This window comes from Falco naumanni, chromosome 9 (genome assembly GCF_017639655.2).
Source record: "Falco naumanni isolate bFalNau1 chromosome 9, bFalNau1.pat, whole genome shotgun sequence".
Classification (NCBI taxonomy): Eukaryota; Metazoa; Chordata; class Aves; order Falconiformes; family Falconidae; genus Falco; species Falco naumanni.
This window is the reverse complement of record NC_054062.1, coordinates 35,355,454-35,378,508: the sequence shown is the minus strand read 5'-3', so window position 1 is coordinate 35,378,508 and position 23,055 is coordinate 35,355,454. Positions and strand designations below refer to the sequence as shown.

The window sequence follows — 23,055 nt, the reverse complement described above, 5'->3', positions numbered from 1 at the left end:
GCTGTTATTTTCAAACTAGTGAATCTCCAGTTCTCTGATGTTGCTCTGTCAAGATGACAGCTCTGCAAGACCTGGCACATTTACTGTGTACACTCTAACTTCTTGTCATTCCTGGAAGTTTTGTCCTTGTACCACCTGCTGTTACAATGGCCAGTCTGTTTGCCACAGTAAAGGCTCATAACTTTTGCAGTTGCTCAATGCTGTACTTTCTGCATAACCCTTAGCTCAATTGTTGCACAGATTATTCAATGATTTTGCAATTCTAGCATCTTATATAAAACTCTCTCTTAAAGTGGAAAATTTTTGCATATCGTTTGGATCAGGTTGAATAGTCACTTTGGATTGCTTAATTTTGCATATCATGCACAAACAGCAGTTCACAGCTCAGCAAGACTCCATGAACTTTTTATAAGCGCATCTCAGCAGAAGTCCACATAGACTTACAGTTATTTTATCAGACATATCAGACTTTATTTTCAGGCTTCAGAGTTTGCAGCCTACAGATGTACAGATACTGTAATGTCCAAGCCACAGTAGCATGAGGTGCAGTATCAATGTGCAGTTCCTGTCAGCACTGTATGGCTCACATCTACTGTTGCAGATATTATAAAGAATACATTAGATCTCTACTCCAGGTATAAAGTTACATTAGACATCACTCAGTCCATAAAATGCCTAACCTGTCCCCAAAGAAGGGCTGACTTCACACTGCAATTTTTCCATATCACTAAAGAAACCACACCACCAACCAACGTGCATAAGCTATTCTGGCAATTATATCTGAGCCGGTTTTGACGGGGATCATTTTTTCCATATAAGCTAGTATGGGCTATGATTTGGATTTGTGCTAGAAACGGTGTTGATAAAACACAGGGATGTTTTCATTATTGCTGAGCAGCGCTTACACAAAGTCAAGGCCTGTTCTGCTGCTCACACGGCCCTGCCAGCGAGGAGGCTGGGGGTGCACAAGAAAGTGGGACGGGACACAGCCAGCACAGCTGACCCCAACTGACCAAAGGATATCCCATACCATCTGACGTCACTCTCAGCATAGAACGCTGGGGGAAGAAGAAGGAAAGGAGGGACGTTCAGAGTTACGGCATTTGTCTTCCCAAGGCACCGTTACACGTGATGGAGCCCGGCTTCCCTGGGGATGGCTGAGCACCTCCCTGCCCATGGGAAGTGGTGAACGAATTCCTTGTTCTGCTTTGCTTGCGTGTGCAGCTTTTGCTTCACCTGTTAAACTGTCTTTATCTCAACCCACCAGTTTTCTCACTTTTACTCTTCTGATTCTCTTCCCCATCCCACTGCAGGGGAGTGAGTGGGTGGCTGTGTGGGGCTTAGTTGCCAACTGGGGTTGAAACACAACATTATTTTACAAAAAGAGAAACAAAAGGAAACTATCTCCAATGCTTCAGGATTTTTTTCATAAAAGAATTGCCTTTACCTCTGATTTTTCATACTGTTATGCCTCATAAAAATGTCTTTCTGAAGAACGACATCCCACAGGAAATCTCTTTTCTAGCAAAGGCACTCACTCAATAACATTTTGAGAGAACTGGGAGAAGGTCAAAAAGACATCTAATTATATTATTAGCTGTGGAAAGGGCTATATATCCATTCCCTGTAATAAATGCATAACATTTTAGTAATCTTTTAAAATCGGAATTGTGACGAGCATTTTTAATAAAGTAATATATCAAAAATCAAGCAGTGCTTCTGGTGAGCTGAACTGTTGAGAATTACAGATTATTTTCTGTTGCTGGTGTATAGGATCAGTAGAAAAGAAAATCTAGTCTCTACATTCTCCAAGTAGAGAAATTTCCTTGCATTTTCAATTTTTCAGATTTGCAATTTTCCTTGCATTTCCAAGGTAGGTTTTAGTCACTCAAGGTTTTAACCAGTAACTCAGTTTTACAAAATTAAATGCTATATAGTAACAGAGTTTCTCTGTGTACTGCTTCAAATATTTTCAAATTTTTCCACCTGTGTTTATATATCAGTTTTATTTACAGCGAAGTTTCACTTGCCTCTTTTAATTACTTTTCCCCCAACCGTTTTCTTCTGTGCATTCAATAACAAGTTTAGAGGTTCTAGCTTTTTGAGGATTTGCAGGTACAGGCCATCCTTAAGGATTTCTGCATTGTTGCACTGTGTTTATTAAATTGAACACTTCAAAGAAGTCAGGAATATTATATAATTAAATCACAAGTGTTTGCCGAGTTTCCCTTTGGAGCTGCAAAACTTTTACATTGTTATCAGCTGATGGGTTTCCCAGTGACTGTAATCTTTGAGTTCCAATCAAAACATAAAGACAATAGCAATAATTAGTAATTTTAAAAGGCTGAAGTCTAAACCAGCTGAGAGGAGTAACACAATGCCACTACGGTGCCTCTTGGATGAATCAGCAAAACCCACATAAGCATCTATAGGGGACGTTTCATGAGTGAGGAGAAGGCACTCGGTGCCCATAGGTGCTGTCAGAGCAGTGGATTCCCTGTCCAATGAGGTGGAATGCTCCGTGGGCACATGGTTTACGCTGCTCAAAATAACTTGGGACCTGCAAACTGACAAATGCTATTGCTCCGGTGGTGACAGGTTGTCCAGCTTCTTACAGCCATCCTCATAATAACGAAGGTTAACTTCCTTCACTGTACGGACTCCTAGCTGTTTCTGTTCCTGAGGACTCGAAGAATTCCCTCGCTTCCTTAACTTTAATCTCACACTTCTGGATAATTGTCACCGCTACTAACTGCCAGGGTTGGGCAGCAACATCTGGAGGAATTAAAAAAGGTAATCCCTCAACTTTAGATCGGTCTACATTTTGATTGTGCAGCACAGGTGCAGAAGGGGTTGATGAGCATGTATATTTGAATGCTAATTGTTGCTGGTCAGACATAAACAGGGAACAAATAGTTTTTAAACTGACTGACTTGAATTATGCTGAGGCGTGCCTATTGCAATGAAAGGGAAACAATGTTCTGCAGCATTATAAAGGGCTGAATAGCATTGGTGGGGTTGTCAAAATCCCTTGGAGCCAGTCTGACTCCTCCAAAGAGTCAACAGAAGATTGTAATGACCAGGAAAAGTTCCTTGCCAGGACTGTATTCTTCTTCCTGCTTATTTTCCCTCCACTTTCTGAAATATTTACATTCTGGTATTCAGCCTTTAAACCAAGATGCCATAATTTGGATTTCCTTCTTAAGCAAAATCAAACCTAATTTAACGTGACCCCATAGTTAAATACTTTCTATTTATTTATTTATTTATTTATTTTGTCGTGTAAAATGACCCCACCGGCTATATTTAGTGCTGGGAGATCTGCTCTCTGGATTAATATACACAACAGCTGCAGAAACAGTCCTGCTAGAAGGGCATAGCTCTCACCCTTGAGTCCTCACTATCTGCTTTGCTCTCTTTCTCTCTCTCAGAAAAGTATTTGACTGTCAGTAGCAAATGTTTGGCCCAATATATTGCAACATTAAGCAGTAATCAGAAGCCCATCTTAAGTTTTACAAAATAATATGTCAACAATTGACAAGAGAACAGGGTAGCTCTTGAGTTTACATCAATAGAACATTATATGAATCGTGCTAAACACACTGATTACTTTATCAGTAGCTTTGTTTTGGTCATGAGGCTCACATTTGTGAAGACGCTCTAGAGTTTACGAGTGGAAAAAAAATCAGCAAATCTTAATGGAACAACTTCATAAACTTAAACTCTACTTTTCTCCCTTTCCTACATCTCCTGAAGGTTCCTAAGGTCAGGATATTTCTTTCTTTTTGTCTTTCTTTCAGAAACAGCTAACAAAATTAAACAACAATAGGAAGTGTCTGAGTTCCTATAGCTGAGCATTCCTATAGCTGATATTTACCCATCAGAAATTATTTATAGTCAATTCAGGAGTTAGTTAGGTTTTGTATTTGACAGACTATCAAAGACAAAGGAGAACTGTGTGTTCTGTGCTGGTTTGCTATTCCTGTGCATTCTTCAGAGATTTTACAGCAGGTCTTGCTGTGGTACTGGAGGAATGTTTGTTATCAACAGCTGCTAAGAATTAGCAGTCTAAGTATATTTCTACATAAATACAACATCAAGTTGTTTTGTTAAAAATTTACACAATACCCAAACAGCAATTAGACAATGCAATGTAAATCTTGATCTAAATCACTGGGGGGTTGGAGCAGGACACAAAACCACTACCAAAATACCCCAAAACAGTTTACTTTTCTGTTAAAAACTTTACTGGTTTAGTACTTGTTTTTGTGAACAGTAATACTCTACAGGGATAGGCAAATGAATTCTGCCTAATACAAATCTCATTTGAACATTGTACTTTGAAAATATGATTCAAATGTGAAGGCTTTTAAGTCACAATGTTCTTAGGGAAGACTGATGAAAAAGCATAAAAAAGAACAGTGGACAAAAAGAAATAAGTATAGTGAGAGTGTGAAAAAAGAAAGGCACAACTAAAAAACCTTGGAGGAAAAATGCAAGCCAGATTTCTTTTGCATTTAATTTAAGGCTGGCATTCCCTTTTTCACTATGAACCAGTATTTGTACGAAAACTGAATTATATTTTAAAACCATAACAAACCATAAATTTGAAATTACCAAACAAAAAGATGTGCAAATGCCACACAGTTTGCATACTGCTGCTTTTCAGGGCTTTTCTTTGTCCAGTTTGTGCTTGTTCAGTGTGGCTACATAAGCAGTTGGCTGTCCAGCCTTCAGACACACATATGATTCCCTTAACATTGGTGCCACTTACAGACAACAGGTAGCACAGAAACTTCTCAGCATTTTAAGCTGTGCAAATTCTTGTTACAGTACCTTATGCAGTGCTGTAATCTGTCAGTCTAGACTGAGCCCACGCAATACATAAAACACTTTTTAATACTAAGAGCTCAGCTGTAGGCTCAGTTTCAAACGAAAAGTTTACAGTAGTCCTCAATCACATGCATTTGTGGATTTCTGCATTGCTCAAACATACTGCTAGCAGGAATAATAAAGTGACCTAGTTTAAATAATTTGGGTCACAGTCCATGAAAGCAGATTTGCAATTTTAGCTATGAAAGGCTTGCAGAGTGGTGTGCCTGCGTTTGGACCACAATTACTGAATATTGTTGCCTGTTCATTATATTTTCCATGGAAGACTTTAGGATGTATGTTCAGCACCAAATTGTGGACCTCTGCTGCATCTTTTGGGGCCTTTCATATAAGCTCTTTCTCATATGGGCAATCCTTGAAGGAAACTGGACAGTACACATTACTTGAATCAATAAAAACTTGTCCTACATCACAGGCACGTTAAGTACTACACTCAGAGCTTGTCCTAACATCTGAGGCCAGGCCTTCACAGGCCAAAGGGAGAGGAGGATGGAGAAGCATCCCAGGTGGGCCTCCAAGACAGCCATCACCTGTTTTCCTTTTTGACCTTCTAAATCAAAAATCAGGTTAAATTTACTTCAGTTTCAATTTGATTTTATATGGCGTTTCTTCAAGACATTTTTTACCTTGCAGTTCAAAATTCCCTGAGGAGAAAAAGGAACTTTAGCCATGGGTAAGAAAGGGTCTCACTTCTCATTGTAAGAACTACTAAAGGACAATATTAATTATGAAAAAATAAAAGACTTCTTGTGATCAGAGTAAAAAGAAAAGAGGTCTTTTCATTATATGATAGTATGAAGGCAATGTTGAAAAAGTTAAAGAGCTTTGACTGTGCTTTTTCCTTGGAGAAGAGTTGAGTATTTCATGCTGCTCAGGGTGCCTGCTACAGCAGCCCTGAGGTCATTGGCCAGGGCACAACTCCAAATGTGCATTGGCCTCTCGCAGTGACTTCTGCAGAATGACTTGGAGAGAGGGTTTATCCCATCCCATTTCTGAGATGATAAATTCCAACCTTTTTCTTCTTTTGTGGGCTGTGCACTTATGCTGCCAGCAGGAAAGGGAAGAGACATGAGGGACTAAATGCAGTAGTAATGAAGAATGCATTTCACCTCTCACATTTCTAGCACCAGAAGGACAAATAATCACTGTTTGCTTGCAAAATAGGTGCATTTAAGGCGCATTAAAGTTTTTAAAGAAAAACAGGTGATTTTAAGACTTTAACATTTGTACACTTTGAGTCGCATTCAAATGCCTGTGGGTGAAATGGTGAACAAGAGGGACAGAGCTGTGTTAGGGCAGAACAACACTGCTACAAAAAGCAGTCTAGATAGATCCTCTTCTACAGAAATCTAGACTTAAAAATTCCCAGCATCACATCACTTGCTTGTGGTTTGACATTTACCTAATGTTCATAAAATATTTACATTAATCTCTGTAAATTCAAATTATTTATTACTTCAGCATAAAATGTTTAGCTAAAGATAAGACTATATACAACTGTATATAGATAATTCAATTCTGTATGCTCTTTCTAATGAAAATCCAGATAGCAGTTTCGGTTTAATAGAAATCTAGAAGTAGTTTTACCAGTTAAGGTCCCAGTCCACTATCACAAGTATTCAAAAGATGAGGCATTGTTCAATTCCCAAGTCATTAACAACTTATTAAAGATAATGAAAATTTCCCACAATTCTAAATATTGGATATTCTGCATTTACCCTTTTTTCCCCTTCTTTCTTCCCTTTTCCTTTCCTTTCTTCCTGTGTTTTCTCTTCCTTTTAGAAGGAAACTTTCTTTTACAGGTAACCCTTTTCAAGGTTTAAGATTCAAGTTTGTAGAGGAAAATTTTGCATTTTACCTGAAAACTGCTTAAAAAATTAAGGTGTGTGACATTTAAAAATAGAGGGGCTGCAGGGTGGGAGTTAGTGATTCTGTTCACAGCTACACGTAAATCCTGGGCAGTTTAAGTGAAGTTGCTGCAGGTCTATCCTGCAAGGTAGCTAAGGCCAGAAGCTGGACTATTACAGGTTTTACACACAGAAGAGGGCCTGATCCTGATCCTACTTATTTTTCTGAACAGAAGCAGTAGTAGCCATACATCAGTTATAACAGCAATTTAAAAAAACCCTTGAACAGCAGACATTTACACTGAAGCAAAGAGCAACAGTATGTGAAGATACGAAACCACCACCACCACCACCACCAGTCTTTTCACTATTTACAGAATCATGTAACAGTGAGCAAGAAATTGCTACCAGCCTCTTTTAGACTTACAATCAAGTGAGAGTTTTAAGATCAGGAATTTATAAAAGGGATTAGAGATGGAAGAAAATGCAACATATATTAGAACACTGAATAGATTATATTGAAAAATACACATAAAGAGGTAGGATGTTTCCTAAACATGGACATAACCTTTAGCCTGCTTGTTCTTAGAGGGATTTTGTTTCCATCTGAAGCTGTTACACTCCTGGGCTTTGGAGGCTCTTTTCCATTATTTAATTACATTACTTGGAAATGAGAGTTCGGTTATCTGACTTTCTTGATTCATTACAAGGAATGGAATTCAAAGCTGCTAATGGGTCTAAAACAGAAAAGTAAACTACCTTCTTGTATATACCTTTATGAATATAATTACTAAAAACATCTTACGCTTACACCCTCAAACACACACAAAACCACTAACCTTAGCCCTCTGCTCCAGCCTAACCTTTCCTGTGTCTGGAGTCTCAAAGTTTGTCTTGCAGCAGCTAGTTTGTCAACAGGCAGTAACAGAAACAGTGACAATGGCAACTGCTAAGTGAGAATTCCTGCAAGCATGCAAGAATGTGATTGTGATCATTAAATGTCTGCAAGACTGATCACTCATGCCATCTCTTAGCTTGTTTTTCATAGCTGTAATCATACAGTTGAAACACATGTATAACTGTTAGTGTTCAACAGTGTACGGGTAAATGCAATTTATGTGCAATTAAATTAATTGGAAAAGGATATAGCCTCTAATAACTGCTAAACTTTCCAGTTCCCAAACAGAGGTGCTGGGCATATGGGTCCAAAGCCTTGCTGTGTAAAGGTCACAAAGGTGCCACTATGCAGAGAAAGAAGCATCAGTTTGCTAGCTGTTCTGACACTGGGGTTTCATACAAAAGCAATGTCAATTAAAGTAATGGTAGCTTGAAAAGCTAGATAGGAACAACCAATGCTGAGTAAAATTACTCATTTTTAACTGCAACTGAAGACAAAAGATGTTAAAATGCTTTTTGCATTGAATCTGCTATTTGCAGATAACCTCTTTATTATGATACAGAGAAGGAGCGTTTGAAAAAAACATCTTTAGGGCATTAAGATTCAAAGATGTCTCTCACCACATAAAACAGAGGATCTGCATTTAGATATATCTGGGATTCCCTTCAGTTTTGCTGAGATTTCACTCCTGCTGTTCTCTTAGGGGAAGCTCAGATTCTTTCAGTGATGACTCAGCAATGAGTCTAACAAGCCCCAAACAAGAGGAAATGAAAGGGTTTGGTGTCACGCTGTGCAAGCTTCCTGTGGTGCGATTTTCCTCCCTTCCATGTAAGGATTTTCAGGTCAAGCCACTGCCAAAACAAACTGTGGAAATTAATTCTACCTTTGTGAATATTTTATCCTAAAGATCACTTGGCTAATAAGAGAACATTGCCATATACAGGCTCTTGGAAGCTCAGAAAGCTTGTGTAATTATTTGGCTAGTGTAAACTGAATTAGTAGACGGAAGAAGTTTATGCAGGTTTGTTCACGACATCCTCTGATGCCTCTCAAGATGATAAGTGCCCAAGGTCACTGTTGTTAGTGTCTCAGGAAAGCAAGAGATGTTGCCCTCAATGCACTTGTTTGGTGCTGCAGGTAATGAACCAGTCAAGAGTAGAGTGCTGGAGCTGGTCATCCCACTTCCAGTCCTAAATAACACCAGCTTAGAGTATTATTTGTAACTAGCATTGTCATTCCTCCCCTTGATACTTGTTCATTATGAGACAGATTTTTCCAGGCTGCAAAATTATTGGTGCTTTCATTGACACCACAAATTGCTGGCTACTGTGTTTTTACTAGAGTTTGTCTTTCTCACTGCTTTCTCAAGTTATCTGTAGAGCTCTCAGCACTTATCTGCTCAACAGTGATATCTGCAGTCACTGCAGGACTGTGGGATGGTTTCTGTGCAGCTACAAAGACTATTCTGTGCCAAAGTCCCAGTCAGGAAAAATTAAAGGGAAGGTTCAAGGCATATCAAGGCCAATTCCATATCTCAGTCTAAACAATCCAGAAAGTCAGGCAAAGAGAAACACTGAACTCAAGACCAGATCTTAATTTTGGAGCTTAGATTCCCATTTTGGCTATAGAAAGGCTAAATTAGAGAATCATAGAACCATAGCATGGTTTGGGTTGGAAGGCACCTTAAAGATCATCTAGTTCCAACCCCCCTGCCATGGGCAGGGACACCTCCCGCTAGACCAGGGTGCTCAAAGCTCCATCCAGCCTGGCCTTGAACACTTCCAGGGATGGGGCATCCATCAGAGGAAGAACTAGGCTATCACAGGTTTGATTATTGTTCCTCTGGTGGTGTCTTTTTGCTCACTAGAAAGATGGTTTAATAGATATTTTAGAAATATATTGAATTCAGCTTTATTGCTGTCTAGCCCAGAGACCCTTTCAGGCCCTATGTGTGGTCTCATTTGAACAAAAGCTGTTGTCCCTTGACTGTGAAATCTGAATCACTCAGCCTAACCAGTGCTTCTCTCCATCATCAGCCCTCTGTAGTCCTTGGAGAGTATAACTCCTTGCAGAAAAAATAAACCAAACCATCCCATCCCCCAAACCAATCAACCAACCAAAAAGAAACTATCTCTCAAGTCATAAGCGAGGCATAATTAACAATTGTAACTGGATTGTCTGGTAGCCTCACAGCAACATTTGCTGAAACTCAACATTTTTCCTTTAAATAGAAATATCACTTAATTCAAAATATCTTAAAACTTCAGTAGCCAAGCACTGCCTCAAAGTCCTACATTTGACTAGTACCCAACTTCTTCCTAAAAATAGAATAAAAACTTATCTTCCACACAAGCTGAAAATAGAGAAGAGTTAGATATAATATTCTGACCCTGGGTGAGCTCTAAAGAAAAGTGACGGCTCTCTCTAAAGATTAAGAATTTGGCATCAGATTCATTCTCATCAATACCTTACTCCCCCACACCAGAAGGAGCACTCTGCTCCCTTCAACCTCTCCTGCTCTAATGGGCAGAAGGAAATAAGTTGTCCCAGCTCCTTTGTAAGTTTGTTTTCTCCCATTTACATCTGCTCAACTGCCCTCAGAGGGGCAGAGACAGGGTTGAACCAGCTATTTGTCCATTTGCTTCTTATATGTTCCCTTAGGACTGTGACAGACAAGTGGGTTTTGGTCTTCCATGTGCTGTCTAGCCTGGTCATCTGAATGGAAGATGCTTTATAGAACTGCATTGCAGCTAGCTAAAATGAACCATCAGTACAAGGAAGTTTTGATTTGACCACTTTGATTTCCTCTATCATTTTATATTCTCACCAGGTACAGGCACCCCTGATTTTGTTATGTTGCATTAACATGCATTTTATTTTCCTCTTTTTGCTATCAGACAGTGGCTTCTTCACTAAACTTTTTTTGCAAACTAGAATTATAAATCTACTTTGCCAATCTAATTGCATCTTCTTTGAGAGCATCTCCTCATATTGCTGTAATACTCCTTAAGGGAATTAGTAGAAATTATTTCTCACAGTAGCAGAAATTACTTCTTTCATGTTTCAATGCTTTGTTCAAAAGATGAATAGAAGATATGAAGACCCAGAACAAAATCTCAAATAACTGTACTGAACAAACAGCTGCTTTACTATGGTTATCTGCAGAAAAGCTGCAACGTGATTAACAACCTCTGTTGAAATAGACATAGCACTTACATGAGAAAATCAAGCAGTATCTGTACACCAGAGGAAAATGAAACCCTGAATACTCAGTCAGATGATTTGCATATACCCTCTCAACAAAATTTATTGCAGGAGTTCTTTAACTTCATTTGACTTTGGCGGGGTTCGATCACACACTATTATTTCCCTACTTGCATTTTCTCCTTAAGAGTATGTAAAACACGCACTTCCCCAACCATGTAAAATACAGCCTTGCACTGTGGCATCTAAAGCTACACAAAGATACAGCTGGACGTTACAATTTAGCCACAGCCACAGGTAGAGAGGTTAGTGTGGAACTACATCCCTCCAGGGACAACTCTGAGAGACTGTACCTTCCATGCCATCCCACTAAAAAGCACACATTGCTCTCTTTTTGCAGGCTAAGCCAGCTGCACGGTGCAGAGAAAAGAGCTGGCTGTGGCTCTGCTTCTTCCCTTCTAAGTAGGTACAAGGCAGCACATGGGGAGGAGGTCTGAAGCAAACTTGCTCGATGTTACAGCTATATTCTAGGTCTGCAGTTCATTCATGTGGGAGGTTTGTCTTCCAGTCTGTAAACTCCTTATGTTAGAACGTATTTAAACTCTTTGGAGTTGAAACTGTAGCTTCAGCTGTGACCTTTATAGCGCATATCATGCTATCAGCACATAAACAAGATAATACAACCCCTTAAACACGTTCAGCTTCAGTAAGGTTGCACAGCTGTTCAAGAAGTAAAAGCTGAGCAAGCAGAAGTAGTATCCATAGACTGGGAACTTTTAAGCCTCACAGAGACCTCTTTGTTCTCTTAAGAGGTTAAATTACATACTCTGTCCAGTCATGAAACAGCTTACAACATTATCTCATGTGAGCTTCCCAAATCAATGTTCTCTTATGTGCCACAGCTTCACTGAAACACTGTGCCAGATAATTTAATGCCAAGTGTTCAATTAGTGTTGTAGACCCTGGCTCTGTTGCAGGGACTAGATTGGGTGCTTAAAAGCATATAATTTATATGGTTTTTCATTTGTCGCTTTTCATACGGGCCCAAACTTACTTCAGTTGGGTGCCTTTGTTGTCTTACCAATTTTGCTTGTTTAGTATTACTGAAATAAAACAAAATCAGTAAATCTAAAATGCCAAATATTTACATAACAAAAAGAATTTCAAAATAGCAAATTGTGCCTCAGGCAGATGGATTAATGTCTCAAAATGCACATCGGAATATGAAAGCTTTATGTTCATTTATTGAAGAATATAAACAGCTTAAATTGAACTTTACCTTTCTGTAAATGAAGAAGGGCTGTCTGTCACATTCCAGGGAGAAATACTGCAGCAGTACAAGATATTACCACCTTGTTTGCTTTTTCCCAGCCCTTTTCCAGGGGCAACGGTCCTGCTAGCAGAGCAGAAAGCCTTTCACAGCTTTCACCTTTTTTACTTTTCTTCTCTTTCTCTGGCAACTTAGGCTGTTACATTAGGCTATGAATTGAAATGGATGAGGCAAGGGCATGCATGTTCCCTTCTCTTGATGCCACAACAGGAACGGAACCTTCTGTGGTGCAACAAATCAGACAACCTGGGGCAGGAATATTTGAAACCATCACAGCAAGACTTGCCAGGCCATAAATGAAGTAGGAGAGTGATACTGTGCACTGCATACTCTAAGAGACAGATCGAGTAAATAGTCGTGCACTTGTTTCAGTATCTGTGAGGTATCAGCTCTCTGAAAGGTTGTGAAGAGTATTTGTTTTATTCTTCTTCACACTTAAGCCACCTTAAGTGAGTCTCTTAATAGGATGTCTGAATCCTGCTGCATTCATAACGGCTCTTCTGTAAATAAAAGGGAGAATGTTATGCAGAAGTACTTAAGTATCGAAAGTGGTATTTTAGCTTTGCTTATCAGGTATGCAAGTTAAGTATGGGCTTTCTGATACTGTCTTCTTAGCTGTTAGGATGACCTAAGATAAAGATTTTGAAAGGCCTGTAGTACAAATGATGTTCGTCAAATAATGACACAGTTCTCTACTTACTTTATATAGCTTATTAGAAATAATGCCTAATTTAAGAAGGTATAGAACATTTAGCACCATTATTGCTTCCTATAATCTTTAAGAATTATAAATGAAAAATTGTCATTATAGAATATTTTTGTTCTCTCCCTTTCTTCCTCTGTAATCCCTCAAATGCTTTTGAGGGTTCATTTATGTACTACTTCAGTATCTTTCAAGCTAAATTTACTTAACTTAAAAGTACTGCTATTCTCTCACAACTTTCAGTCCTTGAAATACCCAGCATTTAATCTATCTGATAAGGTTGTTCCTTAGCTAAGAAACACACATCAGCAATGATAAAGATTTGACATAGAAACTCAGTTACTAGCTCAGTAGTTGACGTTTTGCCTGGAACAAAGTATAATTACCACACCTGCAGTTGCTTTAGCTATGTAAGGCTACTAAAGGTAGAAAGTGATAAAAGAATAATTGTAGTGGGTAAAGGCAATAGCATCTGACCGTATGTACAGAAGAAAGCCTTTAAAACAAGGCCATACTTGCATGTTAATATTCAGCACAAAGATGCACTTTGAAAATGTTGTGTTTTGCTTTCAGAAGCCTGTGAATGTGTGCAATCAAAAAATTTGCTATTGATAAGGTGTGGTCCTATTTGTCCTTTTTGTTGGCAGCATGCAAGACGACAGTTTAGAATCCTCAGCTTCAATATCTCAACTTCTGAGAGAAAGTTATTTAGCTGAAACTAAACATCAAGGGAAGAGTGAAAGAAGCAGATCAGAACCAGCTTCTCATAATTTCCATTACGGCAACGCTTCTGGTGATTCAGATGAGGTAGCTGCCCAAGATGACCTTCCAGACCTTTCTGCTTTTTTGAGCCAAGAAGAGCTAGATGAAAGTGTAAACCTGGCAAGGCAAGCTATTGATCAGAATCCACTGGACACTAAATGGGATGAGCTTCAGGCACATTCACAGCATCCCCCAGATCAGCTGAAAAATACAGGAAAACACAAACAAATGGCTCAGTCTACAGCTTTGAAAACATCAGACAATGGCCTGCACTCAAACTTTTGTCAGGACCATGTCAAAAATACAAAAGGCTCCAAAGGGGGCTCTCAAGATCCAAAGAAACAACACGTCCCTTCTGAATCAGAATCAAAAAAGGAATTCCTAAACAAGGCAGCAGATTTTATTGAGGAGCTCTCATCACTTTTCAAAGCTCACAACTCTGAAAGAATAAGACCCCGAACATGCAAAAACTACAGGAGCAAAATTGAATCCAAGAATAAGCCTGCTCAAAAGGGTTGCTCTAGCCTATCTAGCACATCAGAAAACAGAGAAAGGCTTTCCATGCCAGTACCTCAAGACCTGGAAAACAAAGCAGAGAAAACACTTGAACAAACAGATGATCAACAGGCAGCAAACCTGGAATCCATCAATCAATTAACAAGTGCAGAGCTAAAAACAGAGTCAGAATCGGCATCTGTATATTCTGATGAGCCTATTGGACAACCACCACGCTTTACTCAAAAACTGAAGAGCAGGGAAGTTCCTGAAGGAACCAAAGTGCAATTGGACTGCATTGTGGTAGGAATCCCAACACCCGAAGTCAGGTAAACATATTCTGCACTTGTCAGTTTGCATTTCTGTAACAGTAGGTGTATGCCTTACTCTTTCCAGATATTTTGATGCATATGTTTCAGTAATCTGTAGCAGAAGTCTCTCGATCTTGGTTATGAAAGTCAATCAAGAAAAAAGAAATGTTTTCTTTAAGTTGTACAAAACGCCACTTATATTTTAAGACAACGCATTACTTTCTTTGAATTTTAGATAACTGTTTTTAAATACTGTACTTCCATAACTACAAGAAAATGCTAACTCCTTAGTGAGAAATGTTAGTTTTCTTTATGGAAAACAAGATTGATTGTGTAAACCGGCTAAAAACACCCATGGCTATGATACCTCACGCTGATGTCTGAAGGTATTTGAGATGAGTGAACACAGAATCCTATAAACCAAAAACATCCATACATGAACAGAAAGGAAAACAGTTCATTTAGGCTGTTATACAAATAACCAGGAGCAGCTCAGTTCTAATTCAGACTCTGACAATGATTCTGCTGTGACCTTAGAAAAAGCACTTCTGTTTTATCAAGTATAAGACACTTCTATTAGCTGAGTTTTATCAAGTATAAGACACTCCTATTAACTGATACTTATTCATGTTGTGTGACTAGCCTGCTAGTTCTGGTGCTTCAGTTTTCACCTATATCTATGAGGATTTTGAAAGCTGAATAAGTAACATCTGCAAAGATCACTGACAATTAAAGGAAATGTGAAAAAGCTACACTTCATTCATCAATGACATCAGTGGAATAAGAAACTGATTACTTTCAAGTTTATCTTAAAAATTCTTAGGTTTCATCAGCATTTCTAAGTCTAAATTTGTTCATATAGAGCTCATTAGTCAAATTTATCTCTCACTTACAATGGTGGAATTACATTTCCTTTGCTGGGATCGTAGCAATCCAATAGAAAGGACACACTATACACCTTTTAGAAATGTAGTATACATATTTGCATCCTAATATTTGTAGTATCATAGATACCCTCAGTCTAGACGGTTGTCTATCCTTTGATAGGCATTTTAGAAATCTGTGTTGCTCAACTAAATATTGAAAAGAACTATTTGCATCTTCAGCATCTAATTAAAGGACTCTGAGAGTCACAGATGGTCCACTGTTTCCAATTGTCAGCTCACTGTCTTCCTTATATACTTCAACAATGCTGAGTACAGCACTACTACCACTTCTACTGCAGTGAACATCTTTTATCATCTTTTTCACTAAACTAATAGGCAGAATCATCAAATGAAAACTGTTTCAGCATCCAAAGAAGGAAGTTCCTAAGATTTTTGTGGTAAAGAATCTTTGCCTTCCTCTCCCTTGGATTTCTGGCACACCAGCTGCTGATTTTTCAAAAGGAAGAAGCTTTTATAATGCATATTAAGTACATAGGAACAAGGATCTACAAACGAATCCTCTTGTAATGGACAGCCTTGTCACGAAGACAAGAAGTTACCCAGTTCATAGGATCCCTGAACTGTGACTGCCACACCATTTTGCCCCACTAGTACCTTCAGTAGTAACATGTAGGTTCTCAGCCTTTAACAAGACCTCGACCCATGGTGCCACACAGGGTCTCTTGTCCATGACAGAAAGGTGAACTTCCAAAGGACTGAATAATTTGTTTATAGGAGAGGAATCTGTTCTAAAGCTGGGGGAAATACCTTGTTTGGGAAGAATGTTTTCTACTATGCTTCATGTCTATACTCACTGCTTTAATTAACAATTTTGAAGCATTTCCTTGGTGGAGCTTATGCCATTATAAATGTTGTATTGTGTTTAGCCCTTAAATTCACAGAGGAGTCTGATTAAGAGAGAAAACAGTGCCAGAATTTTGCAGGTTTTGACAGAAAACAGACAGGAAATATCATAATCCTCTAGATATTAGCAACAGTCTCTGAAAATTTCTTTTGCTTATAAAAACTTGGAGAATTATTTCTCCAGGCACTTGCCTTGATAAATCTTTTTTATATTAAAAATGTCAGTAGGAACCCTGGACATAAGAAATATTTTTTTTCTCTCATCAGTCACAGTTTATAATACGAAGAAAACAACTGAAATAATCTTCTCTTATGTATGTAGACCTGTACACAAACTCAGTCTGGCTTTCTTTGCATTCGGAAAAGGTGAACATGGAATTTCTTGTTTATAGACATATACTCTGGTGCACAATGCTAATTTTATGTATTTTCCAGAAGGCCACAACACCATCCTTACAACAGCACATCATGCCCATGCCACTGACACATACATAAAACTGACAAGGTGTTCATGCCATCTAAGTATAGGCATTTAACAACTATCTGAATTAGAAGCTGACACTATAAAGTCACTGAAGCCTCGCAAGGGCAGATCGGAGAACCCAGGAACAATGACTCATCCCATGGAGCATCCAAGGATGGCCAGGATGCCTATGCACCCACAGAATTGGATGACGAGTATCTTTTTAACTTGAGTCTATTTTTGTCCCAACAAAACTAATGCTTTTTCGTTGGCATTTCTACTTTGACATTTGATTTTGTTTATTTTAAATAATAAAATATGCTACTTATGTGAATGACATTTGATACAGAAGCTGTTACACTTTTATAGAGTAAGCATCCATCAGATTTTTCCAATGATAATACACTGCTGTCAGGCACTGTACTGCCTCAAACAGAAAAGCATAACTGGTTTACGGGCTCAGGCTTGTAGCGAGGTCAGGGTCCTAGAGGAGCTAAGGCAGAAGTCCAGAACTTATATGCTGATGTCCCAAGGCCAAGGGAAGTACAGGCAGGGAAGACCCATAGGGAAAATCAGTCTGAAGCAGTCAAGCTGCAGAAAAAGATCAGGCTCAGCTTTCAGTTCCACTATTTAAACTAACAAATAAAGATAAATCACCAGGGGATAAGTTTGAACTCTCTCTCCCCTTGTGTTTGTTTGTGTATGTGTGTGTGTACATGCTGTATTCAGGAGAAAGCTGGGAATGTTAGCTGCTTGAACAGAATTTCCTGATCACAACTTTTTGTTAACAAAATTTTGTCCTGTTCATCCTAGATTCTTCCAACTCCACCAATGTGTAAGAGTAACACTAAGAAAGGGTGTAAAAAAATTCACTTGCCTGAGTGATAAATACTCATGTGCTTCCAGCGATCGTGGCCTTGTTAGTCACTGCCACAGCATAAGGGAATCAGAAAATATAATGTACCTTGGGGTATGCGTCCCATTAACTATGGGGATCGGGAGAATGCAGGTCTTTTTCACTAAAAAGAGTTCTTGTCTTTGCTCTGTTGTGCAAAGCTTCCAAAATAGTGAAGGAAGCATCTTGTTGGCCATAGTTGTGGAACTGAGTTCAGAACTGGAAACTGTCTTGCTTTGAGGGTAACAGTTTTAGAAGGTTTATGGTGAGTTAGTTCAGTATCATGTGGAGCTGGGCAAGGAGAGAAGAATTCTAATAGATAAGCAAGAGAGACACAAAAATCAGTAGTTCCAGGAAAGGACTAAGTGGCAAGGTAGCAACTGATGAAAGAAAGCTTAATGCTGGCTGGCTTTAAATCATGATTTCTGTTTCCTTCAACTTAGCTGAATGAACAAGTTCAGCAAACAAGCATCCTTTGGACACAGGTGTATGAATGCATACCTGCCTACATCCTTTGACTTCCAATGGACTTTCTAACCACAGAAAGGAATCCCAACTTGCTTATAATGCTATTAATATATACACTTAAGATGCAGAAGTGGTACTGTGGGAACCCAGAGCATTGTGAAACAAGAATAAGATTCAACAAGCTCTGTAACACAGTTTCTCAGTCAACACTAGAAGCAATCAGACGTTTAAACTGATGTAATAGGGATTATAAGAGAGAAATTAGAGAGAGGAGGTTTAGAAAGAAGCTGATCACAGGAATGGAAAGGACTGGAAAATATGATGGACAGATACCGTGTTTGAAAGCAAGAGAGTACAAAACAAAAGTGATGATGTAAAAATGGTGTAAATGATATTCACAATTGATCAGGGTCAAAATATCATGATATATGCAATGATAAAGCAGTATGATTTATAGTAGGTAACTACCTGGCATATATGAGGGCTCACTGAGGGACATAAAACTGGATGGTGGAACAAGAGGAGAAACTGGGAACTGATTCGAAATATCAGTATATGGAAAGCTAAATCCTGCTTGGCTGAATACAGATAGATCTGTCCAACTGCTTTTTAAGATAACTCAGCATTAATGTGACAGGTCCACAAATTAGAGGAAGCTCATTAAGCCTACCTATCTTGAAAGAAGTTTCAATGAAACATCACCCATTTTTCATTATCATCAGCTGCAGCATCATAGAAGAGACAAAGAAAGATCGATACTGTAGTATATGGGCCTCTAGCTAGCTCAAACATTGGCTCGCAATTAAAGAGCACTACTACAATTATTGATTGATTACTTTACTCTGACTACACTGCAGGTTAGAAATAAGCATTTAAGAGAAGTGTGTAGCATATTTCCAGTGTTAAACATTTTGGTGACCTCCTTCTCATGCTTTCTTCTACACATTTGTTTCTGTATGAGTAATGATAGGTGTGACATTCACTCCACCCCATGAAGAGAGCACTCCTTACTCCCTCAAGTTCAGAGGTGTCTACATTTTTCCAAACTGTTTGGCACATCACTCCTAGGTTAATTTTACTTATGAATCACATTGCATGGTTTGGCATACACAGCTATCCTGGAAGTGTCATGAGGATTTGATGTTCTAAAAACAGGCTGTATGTTGTAAGGTTTCTATGAAAACATTCTTTAACATCAACATACAAAGCTTAAAAAGTGCATTTTAGTGCTGCTTTGTTTAAGGATACTAGATCTGCAACCAATCACAGATTTTAAGAGACTCTGAAGCCACGTATGATTGATTAAGATTTTTCCTTATTGGCTGCCAAATGAAAACATGTATCTGTTTTAGTGCTCAAAGTCTAGAGAGCCAAACTTCTTTTACATGCAACTCCAGTCAAGTCAATGGATTAAGACCGAGGATGAATTTGGCACAGCAGACGACACCGCTTGTGCTTAATGTGAACCTGCCTTGTATGATGAAGCTATCATTACAATTCATGGCAGGAATGAAATGTCAGTGACAGAAAGTAGTGCTACTTCAGTCACGCCACGTATCTCAATGTCAGAACTCCCCTTGGAACTGACATTTCATTGCTACCACGTACAACGTTTTGATGTTAAGAATAAGCAAGGAGTAGATATGGCCATACCAAAGATTCACATAAGCTTAATTTCCCAAGAGAGAATTGTTTTCCATTTACAAGCATTGCAAAGAGATAACAAACATGCTCTTTTTCTCAGCTTAATCTTAAAATACTTTAACATTATGGTGGAAATAGTGAATAAATAAGGCAGTGCATAGGACATCTAAACATAGATTTGAAACAGAAGTTTATTCCTGAAGTTTTAAATCACACTGCAAATTTTGGACCAAAGGAAAAAATAACTGCAAAGAAAAGAATTAACTCAGTCCTGCCTCACTGTGAGTTTGATTCTACTACAGGAACATAGTACTCACAAACTACTAAAGTAACTGGAAGGAATAACTTACATGCTGTTTTCAAATTTGCCTAAAGGAAATAAGAATTGTGCCTCACAAAGGCATGCAATACAGACTTATCTCTCCACAAACACAACAGGTTAATTAGAAAAGCTGATCAGTAGTAACACAAAGAGTTCTTACATCTTACTGGTGATTATATTGCAGCATTTTATGTATTGTGTTTTGCCCTATGAGTCACTTAAGTAAGGAGCCACATTTGAGTGGACACAAACATATAATAACACTGTACTATACAAGTTATTTTAATGCTCTGAAAAGATGCTGTTGAAGATGAGATAAAATTCAAGAACATGGGTATTTGCTTTAATAGTTTTTCATGTCTGCTAAAGCTAACATGCTAAAACAAGGCTATGTTATAAGGAAGAGGCATGAGGTAGGTATATAAAAAGACATGAGTAAGCGCTGTGACTCACCTCCCAAAGCACACAGTTGCCTACATGAATTACACACCTAAAAGGCGACCTGTACATTCATGTACCAAATTTGTGCTTGTAGTCATACAACTGTGCATGAACCTTTGGTCTTCTCTGAAAATGTGACCATTTTCACAGAATCACAGAATAGTCATGGTTGGAAGGGACCTCTGGAGATCACCTAGTCCAACCCCCCTGCAGGTTCTCCTAGAGCAGGTTGCACAGGATAATTTGCAATTATCACTAATTGAAAATCTTAAAAACAACAGAAGACTAAACCATATTATACACAGAATAAAAAAAAATTCTCCCTGCAGGATCACAGGAAACCTACATGATTTCCTGGTCTAGAATTTAAAAATGGCACTAATCATTTTCAATGGACAATTTCAATCGACGCTGTAATGCACAGTAGCATACTTCTCCCTTGGGACTGCTAACATTGTCTCTACTTACTCATGGTACAGCTGTTCCTTTATCCCAGGCACTAAACGTTTATGTTCTGGATACCAAGGACCCTCTACTAGCTATGGTGCCTGTATCTACATGTTTATAAGGACATTACTGAACAGAGAAGCAAATGTGATATGCACTTCTGGGGAGCCAGTCAAAAAACCCCCACTGTGTATAATTATTAGTGCTGAAAATACCAGATTTGGGCAAGCCATTATGGACAAAGTCTAAAACACGTAGCTGTTCCTTCTGTCTGAAGACGTTTGTATTAGAGGATCTGAAGGTTCCTGACTGGACTATGATGAAATATGAACACTACAGCTCAATCAGAAGAAGCTAGAAAGATCATTATTTTTAAAGGAAATGTATTTCAAATGGAAGTGTAAATCACCTCTTTCAAAATAAAGACGACACAAATAAAAAGCAGGATTTTCAAACTAAATGTTAGTGAAAAACCATATAATTTCAACTACTAGAAAAAAATGGTAATGGTACTGTGACAGTGAAATCCTTTAAAACAGAGATAATTTGCAAATAATCATTTTAAGACCAGTGATTTCACCTTTTAAAATTATTTTAAAAATTGTGCTACTTCACACTAAAAAAGATAAGAGAATGCTAGATAAAGATAGAAGATAAAGGTAAAAAGATAAAAGAGACAAAAAGAACGGTTAGATACTCTGGAGAAATATATGAATATACATACATCTATATATTCGCTCTGTTCTTATACTCTTCCGTGTCTGCTTTTAGCCACTGGTCAAGACAGCCTGCTGGGTTAGGTGGACTTGTAGTCCGAGCCAGAACACCCAATAAGTTCTTATTTATCTTTTTACATGTGCTAGCTCACCTGGCATCTTAGGGTATGTGCTGGTGTCATTACTCCCTTTTATATGATGACAGCTGTCTCTTCAATTTCCAGTGGTGCTATACGTTGTATAGGTTTGGTTAATACCCAGAACACTGTTTACAACTGTATTGTGAAGCACCTTAAACTAAGTTCCATTGAGGTTTGAGAAGTAGCCTGAATGGCTGCTGAAAGCTATCCTGGAGTAAAGTGTTGGCCTAGGCAGATTGTCCACTGACAGAAAGTATATCGGAGCATCTCATTTTGCCCACCAGAGTGATAGAAAACCTAGCAAATGGACTATATCAAACTTCAAGGGGACAGAGGAATATTCCCTTAATATTGTGGCTCACATTGAGCTCAAGCAAAAACCTGTGGCAATTTAAGATGCAGCTGTAGCCTCCTGACTGCCCAGACCCTTCTTTTATGGCTATTAACATTTACCAAAAGTGATATATAGGAGAATTTGTATAGTTCTGTTATCCTAGATCTACATATCTAGTGTCCTGGCACAAACCCATTTTCATTAGACCAGAACTGTAGCAGCTGGGCCTGGGAATATGTCAGAACCTGCCATCCTTGCTCCAGAGCAAGAAACCTCCAGCAAAGAAGTCACCATCAGGATTTTAACATTTAAAGTACTGCTGCCAGATCTGGAAAAGCCTGTCTATCAGAGCTCCAAGGCTCAAATGGAAGAGAAATTAGTAACTTCTGTTGAAGTTTTCCACATAAACCAGTGCCAGTTTCTCTGTTGTAAAACCCTCCAAGAAGGATGTGGATGTATTTTAGCTGTACTTCAGTTGTGAAATGTCAGGGGAGAGAGCTGGGACATTTCACAGCCTACTGGCATCCTCTTTTAACATGATGATATTTACTACATGACTGTCCATTGCAATCAGAAATGTTAAATTCATAAAAGTCATCTTCTTAGACCCATTTTCAATTCTTGTTACAATGGAGGCTTGTAAAAGAGGGTAAGCAAGCAGATGTAGCCACAAACCAAGACTTTTAAGGTCTAGCTCTCTAGCTACAAAGTTTGCCTTTCTAAAAGGGGAAACTGTGTTAAACAGTGTGATTCATTCTACAGTGTGGGAGCTTCCCCATGTAACAGGAAGACCTGTACGTTTTCCAAGCTGTACGTTCAAGTCAGTTGACTGTACAGCTACAGATTACAGTAATGTGCAACTCCAAATGTACTGGGGAATACTGTGTCTACTTTAAGAAAGCCATGTTAGATGGCTAGGACTGATGGTGCACAAATAGTGCATGGCTGGCTT

General features: G+C 38.6%; 1 protein-coding gene across 1 annotated transcript in view; it reads left to right on the top strand.

Moving 5' to 3' along the window:
• Window positions 1-13,523: 13,523 nt before the first annotated feature.
• Window positions 13,524-23,055, top strand: part of MYPN (myopalladin) — a 48,479-nt gene continuing 38,947 nt past the window's right edge. The window contains exon 1 of the mRNA XM_040605327.1: window positions 13,524-14,461. Within this exon, the coding sequence (XP_040461261.1) occupies window positions 13,524-14,461 (938 nt within the window). The remainder of the gene's footprint in view (window positions 14,462-23,055) is intronic.